The sequence below is a fragment of the Thermobia domestica genome, chromosome 1, assembly GCF_964235325.1.
Source record: "Thermobia domestica chromosome 1, izTheDome1.hap1.1, whole genome shotgun sequence".
NCBI classification, from domain to species: Eukaryota; Metazoa; Arthropoda; class Insecta; order Zygentoma; family Lepismatidae; genus Thermobia; species Thermobia domestica.
In genome coordinates, this window is record NC_137454.1 from 251,351,730 (window position 1) to 251,368,857 (window position 17,128).

Consider the following 17,128-nt stretch of genomic DNA (forward strand, 5'->3'; position numbering starts at 1 on the left):
CGGTGGAAGTATCATCCAAAGGAGTCATATCTGCTGTAGTATCTCCGGCACTTGACAGGGCCGCAAATTTGTTGTTAGTAGTAATTGGCGTCGGTGTTGAAGGAGGTGAAGGCCGGCAGGCCTTTTTAGCAGGTTGAAATTGGTTTGCTGACGATTCGTCATTCTGAACAGTAACTGGTCTTTTCTGATCTTTCTCGTCGTAGAATATTATGTGTTCGGAATATTCGTGTGGACCCAGACAGCAGTAACATTTGCCTTTTCTTCCATTGGTGTTAAGATCTAACAGCTTTGGATCGTCGGGCGGTTCTAAAGAGCTTCGAGTAAAAACTGGCGACATGTATTGTACATTCAGTCTTATTTTCTTCCATGGTGAGATGATCAGCAGTCATGTGTGGACCACGACATCTATTACATTGTGGATGGTCCGTGCGTAGGTGATCTGAAGAACCACACATGGTGCAGTTCTTCCTTTAGCACCAGACGTTCTTCGATTTCTTCAAAACCATCTGCTTAACATCGCATTTCGCAGGAATCTCACCTCTAGATTTTGAACACCAATACCCGCAGAAATAAGCGACAGTTGCTGATTCGGCTGTCAATCATGGGGACACACTTCAAATACTATCTTCAACGCATATACGAGGCAGGGGCTTTAGGTAGCCCGGAACTCAGTACCGATCAGTAACTCTGAAAGGAAGCATTTGTCCACCCAGGTTGGTCTATACTTTTCGTCTTATTTCGGTGTCAGGAATCACCTCCCAAACGTTGTCGGTGTTGTTTTGAAACACACTGTATATAACTCATATATGTTAATACTTCAGACTGATCGACTTTTTGATCAGCCAGTTTATTAAATGCGGCGAGCACAATTTTTTATGCAGTCGTATACATATTCAAATAAATCATTCTCATTTACACTTTTTTTGTACACAGGAATGAGATATCCGGTGCACTTATTGATAAAACCGATAATGGTGCTGAAGACAAAGGACCTTATGCAGAGTAGTTTTGACGCGTGATTAGTGCAATACTAAAGAGTTCGACTAGCATGTTTCCTGCAGTAGTCAGGTCTTTAGTATGACGCTAATCTTACGTCAAAACAACCCTGCATAAGGCGGAAAGAGTCTGTAAGTGATATACATTTTGCATCTTCGATAGTGGAACGTTCCATTTGTTTTCTTTTAGTTGTTCTTGCTGTTCTAGCCTAATAGGCTTCTTTCCAACCAATAGTATTATTTCTCTTTGTTTCACTGCTTTTTACCTTAAATAAATGCTACGGTGGTGTTGATAAAGATTACATTAGCAGAGCGAATGTGGAAATATCAAGAAGAATAAAGTTTTAACTTGTGTTAATTTATTTAATCCAGAAGATAAGTAACAAAGAAAAAGATGGTTACAGTTATACTCATTCAACGGAGATGTGAAGCGTTATTTATAAAGTTTTATCAGTTAATTTGTAACCACTGTATGCATTTATAAAAACTCGAATTCGGTATTTTCTACTGAACTTCAATTGAGGCCACTGATCCTGATATCTTTATGATGTCATTATGGATCCTCACAACACTCAAAGTCAGTCTAATATTTTGTATTATATTTATATTATTATTATTAGTGAACGTTAAGCTGTTTGTGGTTGCCAACTGACCGGTATTTTGCTGGTATAGCCTCAGATCTATATATTTCAACGTTTAAAATACAATGATTCCTTATCCGCTTCTAAGATGAGTAGGTGCTGGTAATATTATCTTTCAGATTTGCAATCCTAGTAGTTAAAACCTTTGATTTAAAGAGGTTGTAAGCTGTATCCATATTTCCCAGCAGTTGTCGGTAACAATCCAAAAACAACACTACGCTAAGAAGGCTCATCTGCAATTCATGAATAATACAAGAGTTGTTTAATATTTGCTGCAAAACGTTGGGTAAATTACTCATTCATCACTTGTCTTTACATCTCCGAAAATAAAAGTGGTTTACACCATTTGATTTAACTCGCTTTTTTACTCTGTCAAAATCTTTCGCTTACTGTTATCACCATTTAACTGTGAATTTTATGACTATGAAAGAATTCAGAATTCAATGGGGCAAACATTTAACTGTTTTTTTTTCTGACTATGAAAGAATTTGGAATATCTGCAGGGTTGCCAGAGGAGAGCACATTGAACATTTGTAATACTTCACAACCAAAGTTCGGTTTTCTGACATTTTGCAGGTATTTGTATGTATGTATCGTATTACATAAAATATAGTGTTTATTTGAAATCTCAACAACCATTTGAAAACCAGTGTGTGTATATAAATCCTTTGTAAAAGGAGCTACATAAAAAATATTTTAAGTTTTGTGATGTTCCTTGATGTCTCTTCTTCCTCATTCCAAGCAATTCACTGCTTCTTCAGTATTCATTTTTACCATAATTCCAAGTAATTTTTATTTTGACTCCCGGGATTTGTTTCTTACAATTCTCAACGTTAGCTCCTAGTCCGTGTATTATCAGTCAAATAATATTCTTCAACTTTTCAGAGTCGACACAAAATTTAAGCGAGATACAAACTCTATACCCTTATATAAATTGCATCCTTTTCACTCCAGTGCTTAACAACTGTTCCTCCCCTCATGTTTATGTAAAACAAAGACTTTTATTTTTTCTTTTGACATCTCAAATTTTTCTAAATTGAAGTTTCTAATTTTACGCTCAACAACTGAGAGGTATAATTAACGAAAGTGAATGATGAAATCATGGATGGAATCAGAATGTGGGAGAAAACAGAACCCCGGGAAAAGTTAGCATCTATGTTGTCTACACCTGGCCCGGGATCGAAGCAAGGTCCCCTCACACTAGAGGTGAGCGCTTTACCACTGAGCCATTATGTCTCCCAAACCATTTTTGGTGGATAACATCTTGTCCATAGGTTTTTTCGGAGTTCTCTCTTTTCTTCCCACAATCTCATTCTAACTGTTCCTTTTATAATCATTCACTTTATTAATCATCCATTTACTTTTACTTTAAAGGGCATAACTCAGAGGAAATTTTACAAAATGTTGGAAATTTTACCAGTATGTTGGAAATTTTACAAAAAGAAAAAAAAAAAAAAAAACTAAATAAAGTACGTGAGTATCTTACCTCAATTTCCGCAAACGTGGTTTCCGTTCGTCGTCGTGGATAAAAAGGAAAAACCTTCTCTTACAGGTAATGCTCCCCTTGATCTTCCTATCTTCTAGAAGATACGACGTGATTTTTACACTGTCAGTCAGTCCTGTGCACAGGCTGGAGTCCAATATTATACACGTCCCAACTTCCTGCAGTACTAACTTCCAGTAGCTATAAAAATCACACCGGAGCACGTAATTATATTCACTTCACTTACTATTTAAACTCACGATCTGTGTTAGACAAGCACACGATCTGTGTTGACCGCACTTTACGATAGTTGCATACGACTGCTTCCTACAGAGCAGCAACTTCCAGCGCACAGCACTCATACATAACACGAACTGTAACTGTGTGTGTGTGCATCTCGCTACAACTGCCCTTACGTATTGTCACTAGAGGGCGTAAGGTAATACACGTCACTCACCCTGACGTCACTAAACGAAAACTTGATAAACAAAAGCACATAAAAAAAAGATCTGTATGTGCAACACTTTCCCTTGTTGACAAGTTTTCGTCAATATTATGATACATGGATAATATCAAAGGTACTTACATATATATACAATTAATGTACAACTAACTATGTTCTAATTTACAAGGCCTATCTTGTTACAAAGTAATGCTAACCTATCTGCCAGCTGTTCTTGTGTTGAGATCTGGTTCACCCCTAATTCTTCTTGTGTCACCTTTTCGCGAATAAAGAACTGCTTGGTCTGAATATGTTTGGTCCTCTTGTGAAATTCCGGGTTCTCTGCAAGTCTCACCGCTGCGCTGTTATCGACTTGAATGACGGGCATCTTTTCCAGCTGTGTAAGCTCTTGGAAAAGCCGTTTTAGCCAGATGACTTCCTTCGCCGCCTCTGTAGCTGCTACTAGTTCAGCTTCTGTGGTTGAGGTTGTTACCATACTTTGACGTTGACTCAACCAACTTATACTTGTGTTGGAAATTTTACAAAAAAAAAAAAAAAAAAAAAAAACTAAATAAAGTACGTGAGTATCTTACCTCAATTTCCGCAAACGTGGTTTCCGTTCGTCGTCGTGGATAAAAAGGAAAAACCTTCTCTTACAGGTAATGCTCCCCTTGATCTTCCTATCTTCTAGAAGATACGACGTGATTTTTACACTGTCAGTCAGTCCTGTGCACAGGCTGGAGTCCAATATTATACACGTCCCAACTTCCTGCAGTACTAACTTCCAGTAGCTATAAAAATCACACCGGAGCACGTAATTATATTCACTTCACTTACTATTTAAACTCACGATCTGTGTTAGACAAGCACACGATCTGTGTTGACCGCACTTTACGATAGTTGCATACGACTGCTTCCTACAGAGCAGCAACTTCCAGCGCACAGCACTCATACATAACACGAACTGTAACTGTGTGTGTGTGCATCTCGCTACAACTGCCCTTACGTATTGTCACTAGAGGGCGTAAGGTAATACACGTCACTCACCCTGACGTCACTAAACGAAAACTTGATAAACAAAAGCACATAAAAAAAAGATCTGTATGTGCAACACTTTCCCTTGTTGACAAGTTTTCGTCAATATTATGATACATGGATAATATCAAAGGTACTTACATATATATACAATTAATGTACAACTAACTATGTTCTAATTTACAAGGCCTATCTTGTTACAAAGTAATGCTAACCTATTTCTCATGATAGGCTTTGTCAGCAAATCTGCCAGCTGTTCTTGTGTTGAGATCTGGTTCACCCCTAATTCTTCTTGTGTCACCTTTTCGCGAATAAAGAACTGCTTGGTCTGAATATGTTTGGTCCTCTTGTGAAATTCCGGGTTCTCTGCAAGTCTCACCGCTGCGCTGTTATCGACTTGAATGACGGGCATCTTTTCCAGCTGTGTAAGCTCTTGGAAAAGCCGTTTTAGCCAGATGACTTCCTTCGCCGCCTCTGTAGCTGCTACTAGTTCAGCTTCTGTGGTTGAGGTTGTTACCATACTTTGACGTTGACTCAACCAACTTATACTTCCTCCAGAATACAGCACAAGAACTCCCGTGGTTGACTTCCCTGTTTTCTCACAACCAGCAAAGTCAGCATCACTGAAGCATTCAAGAATACCTGTATTCTTGTTATGCTGATAAACAATTCCTAGCCCAACAGTACCTCTTATGTATCTAAATACACGTTTTAGTCTCATGACATCAGTGTCTGTAGGATGTTCAAGCGTTCTTGAAAGCACACTCACACTGTAAGCAATATCTGGTCTCGTACCTAGCATGAGATACATCAAACAACCCACTGCCTTGCGATAAGGATAGTCTTTGTTTACCTTTTCTTCTTCAGATGTTTTCATTTTAATAACAGGTGTTGTTACTGCTCTACACGCATCAAAATGGAACTTGTGAAGCAGTCTTTTGGTGTATGCTGTCTGATGTATTTTGATATCGCCATTGTCACGCCTCTCTATTTCCAATCCCAGGAAGTAGTGAGCCTCTTCTTGAACAGTTATCTTGAATTCGCTTTTCAGCGTCGCTAGGAATTCATTAACTTTTTCTTTATTACTAAATGCGACCAGGCCGTCATCCACATAAAGAATTAAGAGAATTTTATCCGTATCTCTTTCCCGAATAAAAAGGCATGGATCAGCATCACTTTTCTTAAAACCCTGATTAAACAAGAAATCACCAAATCGTCTGTTCCAACAACGGGGTGCTTGCTTCAATCCGTACAGACTTCTCTTAAGTTTGCACACCTTTTCTGAGCCATCCTGGTACCCTTCTGGCTGCTTTATATATATTTCTTCTTCTAGATTTCCATAGAGAAAAGCTGTGGATACGTCAAATTGAAGTAGATGTAGTCCCTCATTCGCTGCTACACTCAACATGGCTCTTATTGTACCAAGTTTTGCCACTGGACTGAAAGTCTGCTTGTAATCGATGTCTTTCTTCTGACTAAAACCTTTCGCCACTAGTCTCGCTTTGTATTTCTCAATGCTACCATCTGGGTTATTCTTCACCTTGTAGACCCATTTACATGGAATTGCCTTTTTTCCTTGCGGTAAATCACATAGTTCCCATGTCTCATTCTCGCGCAACGACTCCATTTCCTTGTCCATTGCCTTCTTCCATTCAAAACTTTCTTTGCTTTGTATGGCTTCGTCATAGGAACTGGGACTGTCTAAGTCATTAACTAACTCTTCTACTGCCATCACATAATCGTCGTATTTTGCAGGTTTCTTCAGAGTAGCTCGGTCTCGCAACACTATGCCCTGACCATTAAGTTTCTCTTCCGTACTCGGCTTGGGAAACACTAGCGGTTTATCATCTTTCATTTTTGCCGATTCTTGCTTGACTATAGGTTTTGAGATCTCTTCCGGTTCTCTACTCTGAACGTCCCTTGTTCGTAGTTGCACTTCTTCTCGAGACGTTTCTTCAAGTGTACTCTCTTTGAAAATGACGTCTCTGGAGATAATAACTCTTCTTTCTTCTTTAATCCAGACTCGATATGCTTCATCTCCATTGTAACCAATGAGATATCCTTGCTTGGCTTTCCTGTCCATCTTTCTTCTTTTTTGTACTGGAATGTGCACGTAACACTTGCAACCGATCTGTCTCATATGCTTAATCCTTGGTCTCTTCTTCTTCCAAAGTTCATATGGACTGACACCTTTTTGTGAAGATTTTCCGGTCCTGTTAAGAATGTAGATCGCTGTTGAGGCCATTTCTGCCCACATCTCTTGCGGAAATTGCACTTCTTGGTTAGAGTAAAGGAATGTTCTTGCCATTTCCACAATGGTTCTATTCTCACGCTCACTACCCCCATTTTGTTCCGGTGTATAAGGCGCTGTGAACCGTTGATTGATGCCATACTCCTTGAGTATCTTCCGTACTTCGGCATTATCGAACTCTCCTCCGTTGTCGCTAAGAAACTCTCTAATGGTATGTCCTTCTGCCTTGGCACTGGCTAACACCTGTTTCAAGGCATCTTTCACTTCTGATTTTTGATGTAGAAAAACACCAAACCTGTACTTTGAATAATCGTCTCTGAATATAGCTAAGTACTTGTATTTCTGAAACGATTCACTAAAGGGACCACAGACATCTGCTGATAATAACTGTCCCACTGAAGATGAAGGTTTTCTACTACTAAACGGTAGTCTGTGCGCTTTTCCGTAAACACAAGAGTCACAGAGAACATTTTCATCTTTCACAGAAATATTCAGCTCTTTCTTCATTAAATCTTTGATATGTTGCTTGTCCTGATGTCCCCATCTGCTATGGTACAATTGTAAAAGAGCTTTATCAGACATCACAACATTCACTTCTTCACGATTACTTGAGGGTACTGTTTCAAACTGCGCTTTGAACAATGCCCCTTGTACTTTTCTTTTGCCTTGAACGATAGCAACTCCGTCCACTTCTAACAAACACTCTGTGGTAGAGGACGTAAATTTACTATTCCTATTCCTATCCTGTGCGGCCAAAACTGAGAACAGATTTTTCGTAATATTCGGAACGTACCACACATCCGTAAGGATTAAGTCAACTTTCTTACCTTTCACTTTTGAAAGCACTTTGACGTCACCTTTCCCTAATGCAAACAGCTTCTCTTTACCTGCTGCTGAAATACTACTCGGGTTCTCAAACTTCTGATAATTGAGGAAGAAATCGGGTGTGTGTGTTACATGCTTCGTTGCACCATTGTCAATCCACCAAACGAAAGGTCCATTTTCATCTGTAGAACATTCTTCGTTCGCAGAATAGACAATTGTCAACTTGGTTTCACTAGATTTCTGATTCTTCTTCTCATTCTTAGGCGGTTTCCCATCTGCAATCCACTTTTTGCACGTTCGAACCCAATGCCCTCTTCGTCTGCAGTAATTACAGATATCGTCCTTCTTCACCTTCTTCTGTAATTGCTTCGGTTGATTCACTACTAATGCTTCTTGCTCTGAAGACGCACCCTTGTACTTGCCTACTGGTGACCGCTGTACAAAGTTCCTTTCGAACATACACAATTGTGTAGTCAATTCGTCAAACGTACGTTGTACTTCTTTGGTCAGCAACATCCAACTTGATTTGAAAGTTTCAAAAGTACTGGGTAGGATATGTAACACTTTACAGATCAACAAAAGATCCGGTAATTCAGTATGTCCTTTGTTCTTCAATCCACTGTTAAGTTCCATCCACAAACTGTTCAATTTAGCTATGTGTGTGGAAACATCTTCACTTTCACTCCAAGAAAAGGCGAAAAAGTCCATACAAATCTTGAACAATTGATCTGTGGAACTTGCCTCAAATAGCTTCTTTAAAGCTAACCACATTTCTTCAGCCGTATCTTTCTCCATTATCTTCTGGTAGACTTCATCCGTTACTGCACTAGTTATCATCGACTTGGCATAACTATTAGCTTTCCGGTAAACGTCAGCCTCTGCTCTATATTTCTTCTTTTGAGCTTCTGAAGCGGAATCTTCTAACGGTTCCGGTTTTCGCAACTTGCCATCGATAACTTCTAGTGTCCCTTCATGGTATTCTAATAAGTCCCTAATTTTTCTTTTCCATATGGGCCACTCTTTCTCACACGATAACGGCTTTATATTCTTTAACAAATCCATCTTCGTGTTTAAAGAAAGAAAGAAAAAAAAAAAAAAAAAAAAAAAACTGACACAGACCAACTAACCTACTAGGTGTATTTGAATACAAGCGTCTCGACTTTTACTACTAGGAAACATAAAATGCAATAAATCTATTTGCACTTCACACCACACTAGTTGCACTTCACTTAGAATATGCATATGTCACTAGCACGCCTAAAAATAATGCGTAAGCCGTTCGTTGCACTATTCAAGCACTTAAAACCAGATACAGCAATTTCGGAAAAATTTCAGTAAGCACACTGGGCCTTATTAAGCACACTGGGCCCATAACCAGTATGTTGGAAATTTTACAAAAAAAAAAAAAAAAAAAAAAAAAAACTAAATAAAGTACGTGAGTATCTTACCTCAATTTCCGCAAACGTGGTTTCCGTTCGTCGTCGTGGATAAAAAGGAAAAACCTTCTCTTACAGGTAATGCTCCCCTTGATCTTCCTATCTTCTAGAAGATACGACGTGATTTTTACACTGTCAGTCAGTCCTGTGCACAGGCTGGAGTCCAATATTATACACGTCCCAACTTCCTGCAGTACTAACTTCCAGTAGCTATAAAAATCACACCGGAGCACGTAATTATATTCACTTCACTTACTATTTAAACTCACGATCTGTGTTAGACAAGCACACGATCTGTGTTGACCGCACTTTACGATAGTTGCATACGACTGCTTCCTACAGAGCAGCAACTTCCAGCGCACAGCACTCATACATAACACGAACTGTAACTGTGTGTGTGTGCATCTCGCTACAACTGCCCTTACGTATTGTCACTAGAGGGCGTAAGGTAATACACGTCACTCACCCTGACGTCACTAAACGAAAACTTGATAAACAAAAGCACATAAAAAAAAGATCTGTATGTGCAACAGTCTACACCTGGCCCGGGATCGAAGCAAGGTCCCCTCACACTAGAGGTGAGCGCTTTACCACTGAGCCATTATGTCTCCCAAACCATTTTTGGTGGATAACATCTTGTCCATAGGTTTTTTCGGAGTTCTCTCTTTTCTTCCCACAATCTCATTCTAACTGTTCCTTTTATAATCATTCACTTTATTAATCATCCATTTACTTTTACTTTAAAGGGCATAATCATGAGATATTAAATATGTGATTTAATTTTTTTCAAATCATTTAACTCTGCTGTTTTCTTATGTGAAAATAATTCTTCCTTCTACCGAAATTAACAAAAACTTATTTTATACATAGCTTTCAGAACAGCATTCTATAACTTTTTATTTGTTGTTCCCTCAATGAATCTCATATTGCGAATAGACAGAACATTTTCACTTGAATTAAGGACTACAGAGCCTGATCTGTTTACGTCTGAACAAACTTAAGTTGTTCCTTACCTAGGATATTCCATCCTGTCACCATCTATCATAGTCGATGTAATGGCCGCCCGTATAAACTATTATACGACTTCGCAGTTTTGCCGAAGGTGTACCAGGGTATATTGTCTCCTGCTTGCAGGTTTTCCAGAGGCCATTTATTGTGTGACCCCGATGTGATGAAAGGTGCCGTTCGAGAAGTCCAAAAGCACAGTATTCTACGGGACTAGTATCTGGATTTTTTTAACCGTAAATATCCTCGAACGGAATAACATGGATACCAGCTGCAGCTGTCATGCATCGGTACAAGCCCAGCGATATTTAAGCTATGTGCTTTGAAGCTTTATCCAGTTGAACACGATGAATGTCTTCGCCAAACAATGGTGTATTCATCTGCGTCAATTAGGAATAAGACATGTTCTCGTTTATAAGCAGTATTGATTTAGGCATTTTCTGACACCATGAATTTTAAAGGAAATGAATGAAATGAAATCTAAGTTTTACGTCCCACGGTTATGCCGGTTAGGCTAAAGGAGACGGTGATGATGAGAGATGAGTGAAATGGTGGAATGAAGAAAGTGGGAGGAAACGGGAGAACCCCGAGAAAACCCACGAGCACGATGTTTGTCCACCACAAAGTTCACTTGGCGGGGGCTGGGATCGAACCCGGGACCCCAAGCACCAGAGGTGAACGCTCTACCACTGAGCCACCGCGCCCCCTGCCACGAATTTTAAAACTTCCCTACACAGTAAAGGCCAAGAACAATCATAAAACTTTTCGAGAAAGTTTCTTAGGATTGTCACACAAAGTTACATTGTCCTTTGTGGGTGTGGAGTCAAACATTTCCAAAGAAACTTACAGCTTCAAGTTGTGGTGGATTACACGACTCATTGTTGATTGGATCACATGTAATCGCTTGGCCGTAACACTCTGTGGTAAATGAGTTTCACAGGCCGCCATATCCCTGATCTTTACCACAGGTTTTCACTGACGCTATATTTGAATGCGAGGTCATTGCTGATGTGGGTTGTAGAGGAAACTGAGCATAACGTTTAGTTATAACACTCACTATGGTCCATCCTACCACACAGCTACTGTTCCGACACTATTCTGCTGTGCGGAAAATGCTAAAGTTTGCATGGAAAAGAGAAATGACGTACCCTTCCCAAAAGCGACTTTTTTTTTGTCGGCGGCATTTTGTTCACTACAACAATTTTACTCAGCTACAGATTTAAGTGGAGTTCTGTTGTTCTGTGAAATCCTCTAACACTTGTTGCTCTTTACAAGTTGTTCAGACGGAAACGGATTAGCTTTCCTATAAATTAGGAATGTTAGAAACGAATTTCCTACTTTGCGTTTGTTCTAACGTTTGAGAACCTTGATCTACATAACATAAATGAAGTAAAAAGTTGGATAACACAGAAATTAAAACAATACAAGCCTTTTAAACTGAAACGAAATAATCACAAGTTAATATGGACAAAAGCTGGAATACACTTCGAATTTATTTGGTAATTTTGAAAGGTCAACTACAGATTATAGATTCTTTATGGAATATTACTACTGTTTTAACTATTAGGCCTAGAAATGTTATTTTACACCATATTTTAATTCTCTTATTAATTCTTTCCATCCAATAAAGAAGGCATTACGGCTCCGATATATTGTAAGTGTGATTTAGAAAATTTGTGTGATACGTTTGAATTTTTTAAACTACACTGTAAACAGCCATGTATGTTTAAGACGTTTTTTTTTATAATTTTGAAAAGCTCAAATAACGAAAACGTACAATACATAATTAAAAATTTTATTACTGAATCATTATGATCCAAATACTTTACTGAAAAAATCACAATGTGAAATGAATTATTCACATTTACAAAACTTCATACGATCTGAATTTATCCATCGAAATCTTACGCAGACCATTTTGTAAACTACTACTTATTTCATCACAAAATCCATATTATTAGTGCAATGACACTTCAAACGTAGTATGTCCCGCGCGGTCTCTATTTAAAAGAGCTTTAAACAGTACACGCTTCACATTTTGTCCTTTACATTTTGATGAGGAACAGTCTTTGCAAACTGTCATCCAGAATCAACTTTCTTCTTCGGTTCCTTTCTCAGTTCGTAAATCTGAAACAGAAAATGACATTTAAAACTATCATACATATAGCACGCTAAAACTATATTTCAAATTGTAGAAATTACAGCTACTATCTACCTAACAAGCTTTCAGTTTAAAAACTTACACAGTTATAATTTCCGGTCAGCAAAAGGAAGATTAATACTAAAATACAAATAAGGCACAGAAGGAAGTGTGTGCGAATTATATTTGCCTAGAACCCGAACAACATAACACGACAAAAACTTGTAAAGCCTCCTAGCAGTTAGTACATTTCAGTCAATATGGATGAGGTGGTTAGCTGTGGCAGTTGTTGATAAAGTGCAACAGTTTCGAAAATTAGGAAGTGGACATTGATTGGGGAATTTACTGGATGAATTGCTTTGTAATTACGTCTTTTTTAGCAGCGAGGACAAGAACACAGGTTCGGAAATAGAACATAGAACCTTGCACACCAAAGGAACAAGCAAGGAGGGCGAAGTCTTACAAAGGCATAAGGAACGAAACTATTTGTTTCTACCATCCATCATGATAGGAAATGTAAAAGTTGTTAAACTAAAAACATGTGCTCTATACAATTTCTATAATGACGTTCATATATGCGAATTAAATTCTACATTTTAAATTGTTTATACAACAATATGATGAATTTTCTTTATTATTGCAAATAAGTATTTCAAATATCACGCATGAAGTAAGGCAGTACAATAAATGCATAAAACAATGTTATTAAGGGGACAATTCATGAAGATATACAGAGTTTTATCAATTTACTGGAACCAACTGGAGTTGGAAGGACGTCAAATGTCTGCGTCGACAACGGTCAGACTTAACCTCAGTGCAGGGCTGTTGATGGTGGTGTTAGAGCAAACTCCACACTACGTGAAGAAACAGTAGAACGGCAGTGTGAAGTGAACTGAACAGAAGCTAATAGTATAAAATGAGTGACCTCTCTGATTTACAAAGAGAGAAAATTGTTGGCGCTCGCTGGTGCAAGCATGACAAAGTGGCAAGTGTGTTGCGTGTGTCATGATGGACAGTGTCCAAAGTGATGACGGCCTACAAAATTCCGCAAAATCACATCAGCGAAGAAGAACAGTGGTCGGAAGAAAACCTTTAGTGACAAGTCCTGCCGAGCATTAAAGCGGATTGTCACTCAGAACCGTCTGGGCTTGCGATGCAAGTGACGGAGGAACTCACACAGCCTGTGTCGAGAATTACAGTCCGCTGCGACGGGTTGAACGGGAGAGACTGCTGATAAGAGAACATAACGTTTTAGCACGATCCGAATGGTGCCGCGAATATGAAATATGGACCGCTGATGACTATAACGTGTGATATCGTCGGATGAGTCATCGGTCACCTAATGTGTAGCGGACACCAACAGAAGCGTATGATCCGCAGTGTTTCTGCCCAACTGTGAAACATACAGACGGGTTCTGTGATGCTATGAGCGACAATATCACGGTTTTCAGTGGGTCCTGAGCTATCGCTTATGGGTCGTGTCACTGCCCGTGCTTATGTCGCCATTTTAGGAGATCATGTACATCCTATGGTCCAGGTAATATTTCTAAGCAATTACGACAGATTCCAACATAATACACCCAATCACACAGATGGAGCTGTTGCGACGTGATTTGAGGAACATTGGGATAAAGTTGAACATCTTCACTGATTCACCCAATTCTCGGACCTGAACATAACTGAACATCTGTGATCCGTTCTGGAGACACGAATCAGGCGCACATTTCCGCCTCCATTATCTCTCACGAAACTGAGTGATGCACTGCACACAGAATATTCTAGTTGCTGCCATTCACAACCTTCATGACTCCATTCCATTTCGAATCAGAGATGTTCTGAGAACGAAAGGTTGTCCAATGCCATATTAATCTGGTAAGTTGCACTTCTTTCAGGTGTTAAATTGCTAATCCTCTGTGTACGTACGATACATGCTTGTACAGAAATTGTGTGAGAAAGTATGTTTTCTTTTAGTTAAGACCAACATACACTAGCGTATTTTCAGCGCGTATTTTCGGTCCGTAAGTTGGCCCATACACCTAGCGTAAAAATAGGCGCGTAAAAGAACAAGAAAAAGAAGCGGTCATTTTTCGCTCTTCCTCTTGCCTGTTGTTTGAGCAAGTGGTCGTTTTCCAGTTTACTCAAGTTGCTTGAACAAGATGGATCTATCTGAGGCCATAGTTTTAAGTGCAGGTGCTATAAACATTGTGTTGTTAAGTAAAAGAATAAAAAGAAAGCATAGAAGAAACAGACTGGGAGTCACGCCGAAGAGGATTAAAAATTCACATTTATCTATATTACGTCCAAGCAGCTCAATCCATTTGGCCTATTTTTGGTACAATCTTAGATCATTGTACTTAGTAATCTGAGATCATTAAATATTTATATAAATCGTACTTCGAAGGAGGAGGACACAGGACAGGGAAAAAGTTATATTCAATTTTTTTACGATGTAGATTGCAAACATTTAAATTTCTAAACAGACACAATGATGGTTTAATACAATCTGAACGAGCTTGATATGTGGTTTCCTCTTACCTTCCAAAATAAGCCTATTGTTTGGAACTGCAGTTTACAAAGAATAAGGGAGTAAAGGAGTGTTCCGATAGTTGAATAATTGATTGATTTTTTTGTTATACAATGTTTTAGACTGTTGACTTTGGTCGTTAAAAAGTGGGCTACTGAATGATAAATTCAATTTAAAGAAAATATGATTTATTAATGGTTGCAGCTTTCGTTTTTTCTTTCTTACAAAATTAACGAAGAATATAGTAGTAACAAATAGAATAAATTATCCCCTCACGGGATACCAATTTTTACTACCTTATCCACAGATCAAAAATAGGCCAGAAAGGAAAAACAAGACTTATACAACTACCCCCAGCCCCATTCTTTAGAAATAGTTTGATCCTTGTTAGCTCGGCTGTTGTAAGTTGAAGGGATCCTCACCGCTGCTTCCATCTACCTTTTTTTATTTCGAAGTTTATCTTGCCATTTAGTTTTTATCTAGTTGTTAAAAATCATTTAAATATTTATTTATTGAAAGGTTGGGTGTTAGCGGGTTCATCACCGGAATTTTCGTCACCGGTAATTTTGTCACCAAAATAATAGCATGTGGGTTATTTCGTCACCGGAATTTTCGACATAGTAATTTCGTCACTTGCTAATGACGTCGAGTACCAGAAACTTCAATTTTGCAGAGTTCAACACCAACTGAATTGTTTTCTAAGTTTTACTAAAATAACGTAAGCTGTTTGATCGTTTGCTTTGTCTCTATTTAATTCAACAAAGGTGAAGACATAACCGTGACAAAATTTCCTATATGACAATATTTCTGTGATAGAATTACTGGAAACTTTTATCTTTTGACTCAAATACGATATCTACAATATGTAACTCTTCATTTAATATTAATTATCTATTTTGATTATGCTGCATAGTTTTGCTTCAGTTGAAGACTAAAGAAAACAATTTCAAAAACTTTTTCGAGTTCATTCATTGTACTTGTATTATGTTCTAAAAGACACTGGTGATGAAATTATCGTGACATTATTTTCGGTGACGAAATTACCTATATGGTAATATTTTGGTGACAAAATTATCGGTGACGAAATTACCGTGACGAATTTTCCGGTGACAAAATTACCGCCGCCCGGTGTTAGCATGCGGGGTCAGGTTAAATTCAGTTCTACTCTGGTTTTCGTTTATTGCCAGTTTATCACTGTTTATTTTCATGTTTTCTTTAAATGTAGTCTTTAGTAATTTACTGTATTAAAAAAAAATGTTTTAAACACTTAATGACTTTTTCTTTGTTCTTGCTGTCGAGTATATGACATGAGGGTAAAATCCACCCGAACTTGAGGGTTTCCACATATACATACAAATCAATTGAGGAGTAGTAAGGGCGAACTCAACATCGGATAATTTTCTTTAAATTTAAGTGATAAGTTTCTAAACTTAATACTTTTATCAGATTTCCAAGGGAAGGTTTTCGAATTTTCTTCATATCCCCCAAAATAAAGGAAGTTCACTGATAGATGAAAATAAAAAGACAAATGCAATTTTATCGAAAATGACTCTAACGATTCTGCTCTTACATCAATATTTCATTACCACTTTTATTATCGGGCATAAGTTATTTCTGTGGTAAAAATACAAAAAGGTTAGTTTACTCTTGCCTGTGAGTTTTTTCGGGATATTTTCTCAAACACGAGTCAGTTAATTTTGTTCGTAATTCATAAATAAATGGTTTATTAATAACCGGACAATATGACATGACTATTTTTTCCTGAAAAGATCCACAACGGGTAGTTTACTCTTGAGGGAGAATTTTTTTCGAATTTCTGAAAAACGCCTTAGGTGATAGTTCATATTTCATAAATAAATGTTTAATTAATAGCCTGCAATATGGAAACATCCACACGAAGCAGTCTTGAAGATGAAATGAAATGAAATCTTTGAGTTTTACGTCCCACGCCGGTTTTGCCGGTTAGGCTAAAGGAGACGGTGATTATGAGAAATGAATGAAATGGTGGAATGAAGAAAGTGGGAGGAAACAGGAGAACCCCGAGAAAACCCACGAGCACGGTGTTTGTCCCCCACAAAGTCCACACGGCGCGAGCTGGGATCGAACCAGGGACTCCAAGCACCGGAGGTGAACGCTATACCACTGAGCCACCGCGCCCCCTAGTCTTGAAGATGAGTTTCTACTATGTTCAATATGTAATGTCTATGAAAAATATACACTATTAAGTAGCAGATCGCGTCAATTATGTCAATTCTCCTAATAATGATGCATACACTACTTACAAACATAGTAAAACGATTGAGTTGTTCGTGAAATAAATTAATTAAATGACAACTATTGAGTGTTACATA

At 38.2% G+C, this 17,128-nt stretch overlaps 1 protein-coding gene across 1 annotated transcript in view; it reads right to left on the reverse strand.

Moving 5' to 3' along the window:
• Window positions 1–11,887: 11,887 nt before the first annotated feature.
• The window catches only part of Usp39 (ubiquitin specific protease 39), a 71,846-nt gene continuing 66,605 nt past the window's right edge, over window positions 11,888–17,128 (reverse strand). The window contains exon 11 of the mRNA XM_081771975.1: window positions 11,888–12,240. Within this exon, the coding sequence (XP_081628101.1) occupies window positions 12,193–12,240 (48 nt within the window). The 3' untranslated portion in view covers window positions 11,888–12,192. The remainder of the gene's footprint in view (window positions 12,241–17,128) is intronic.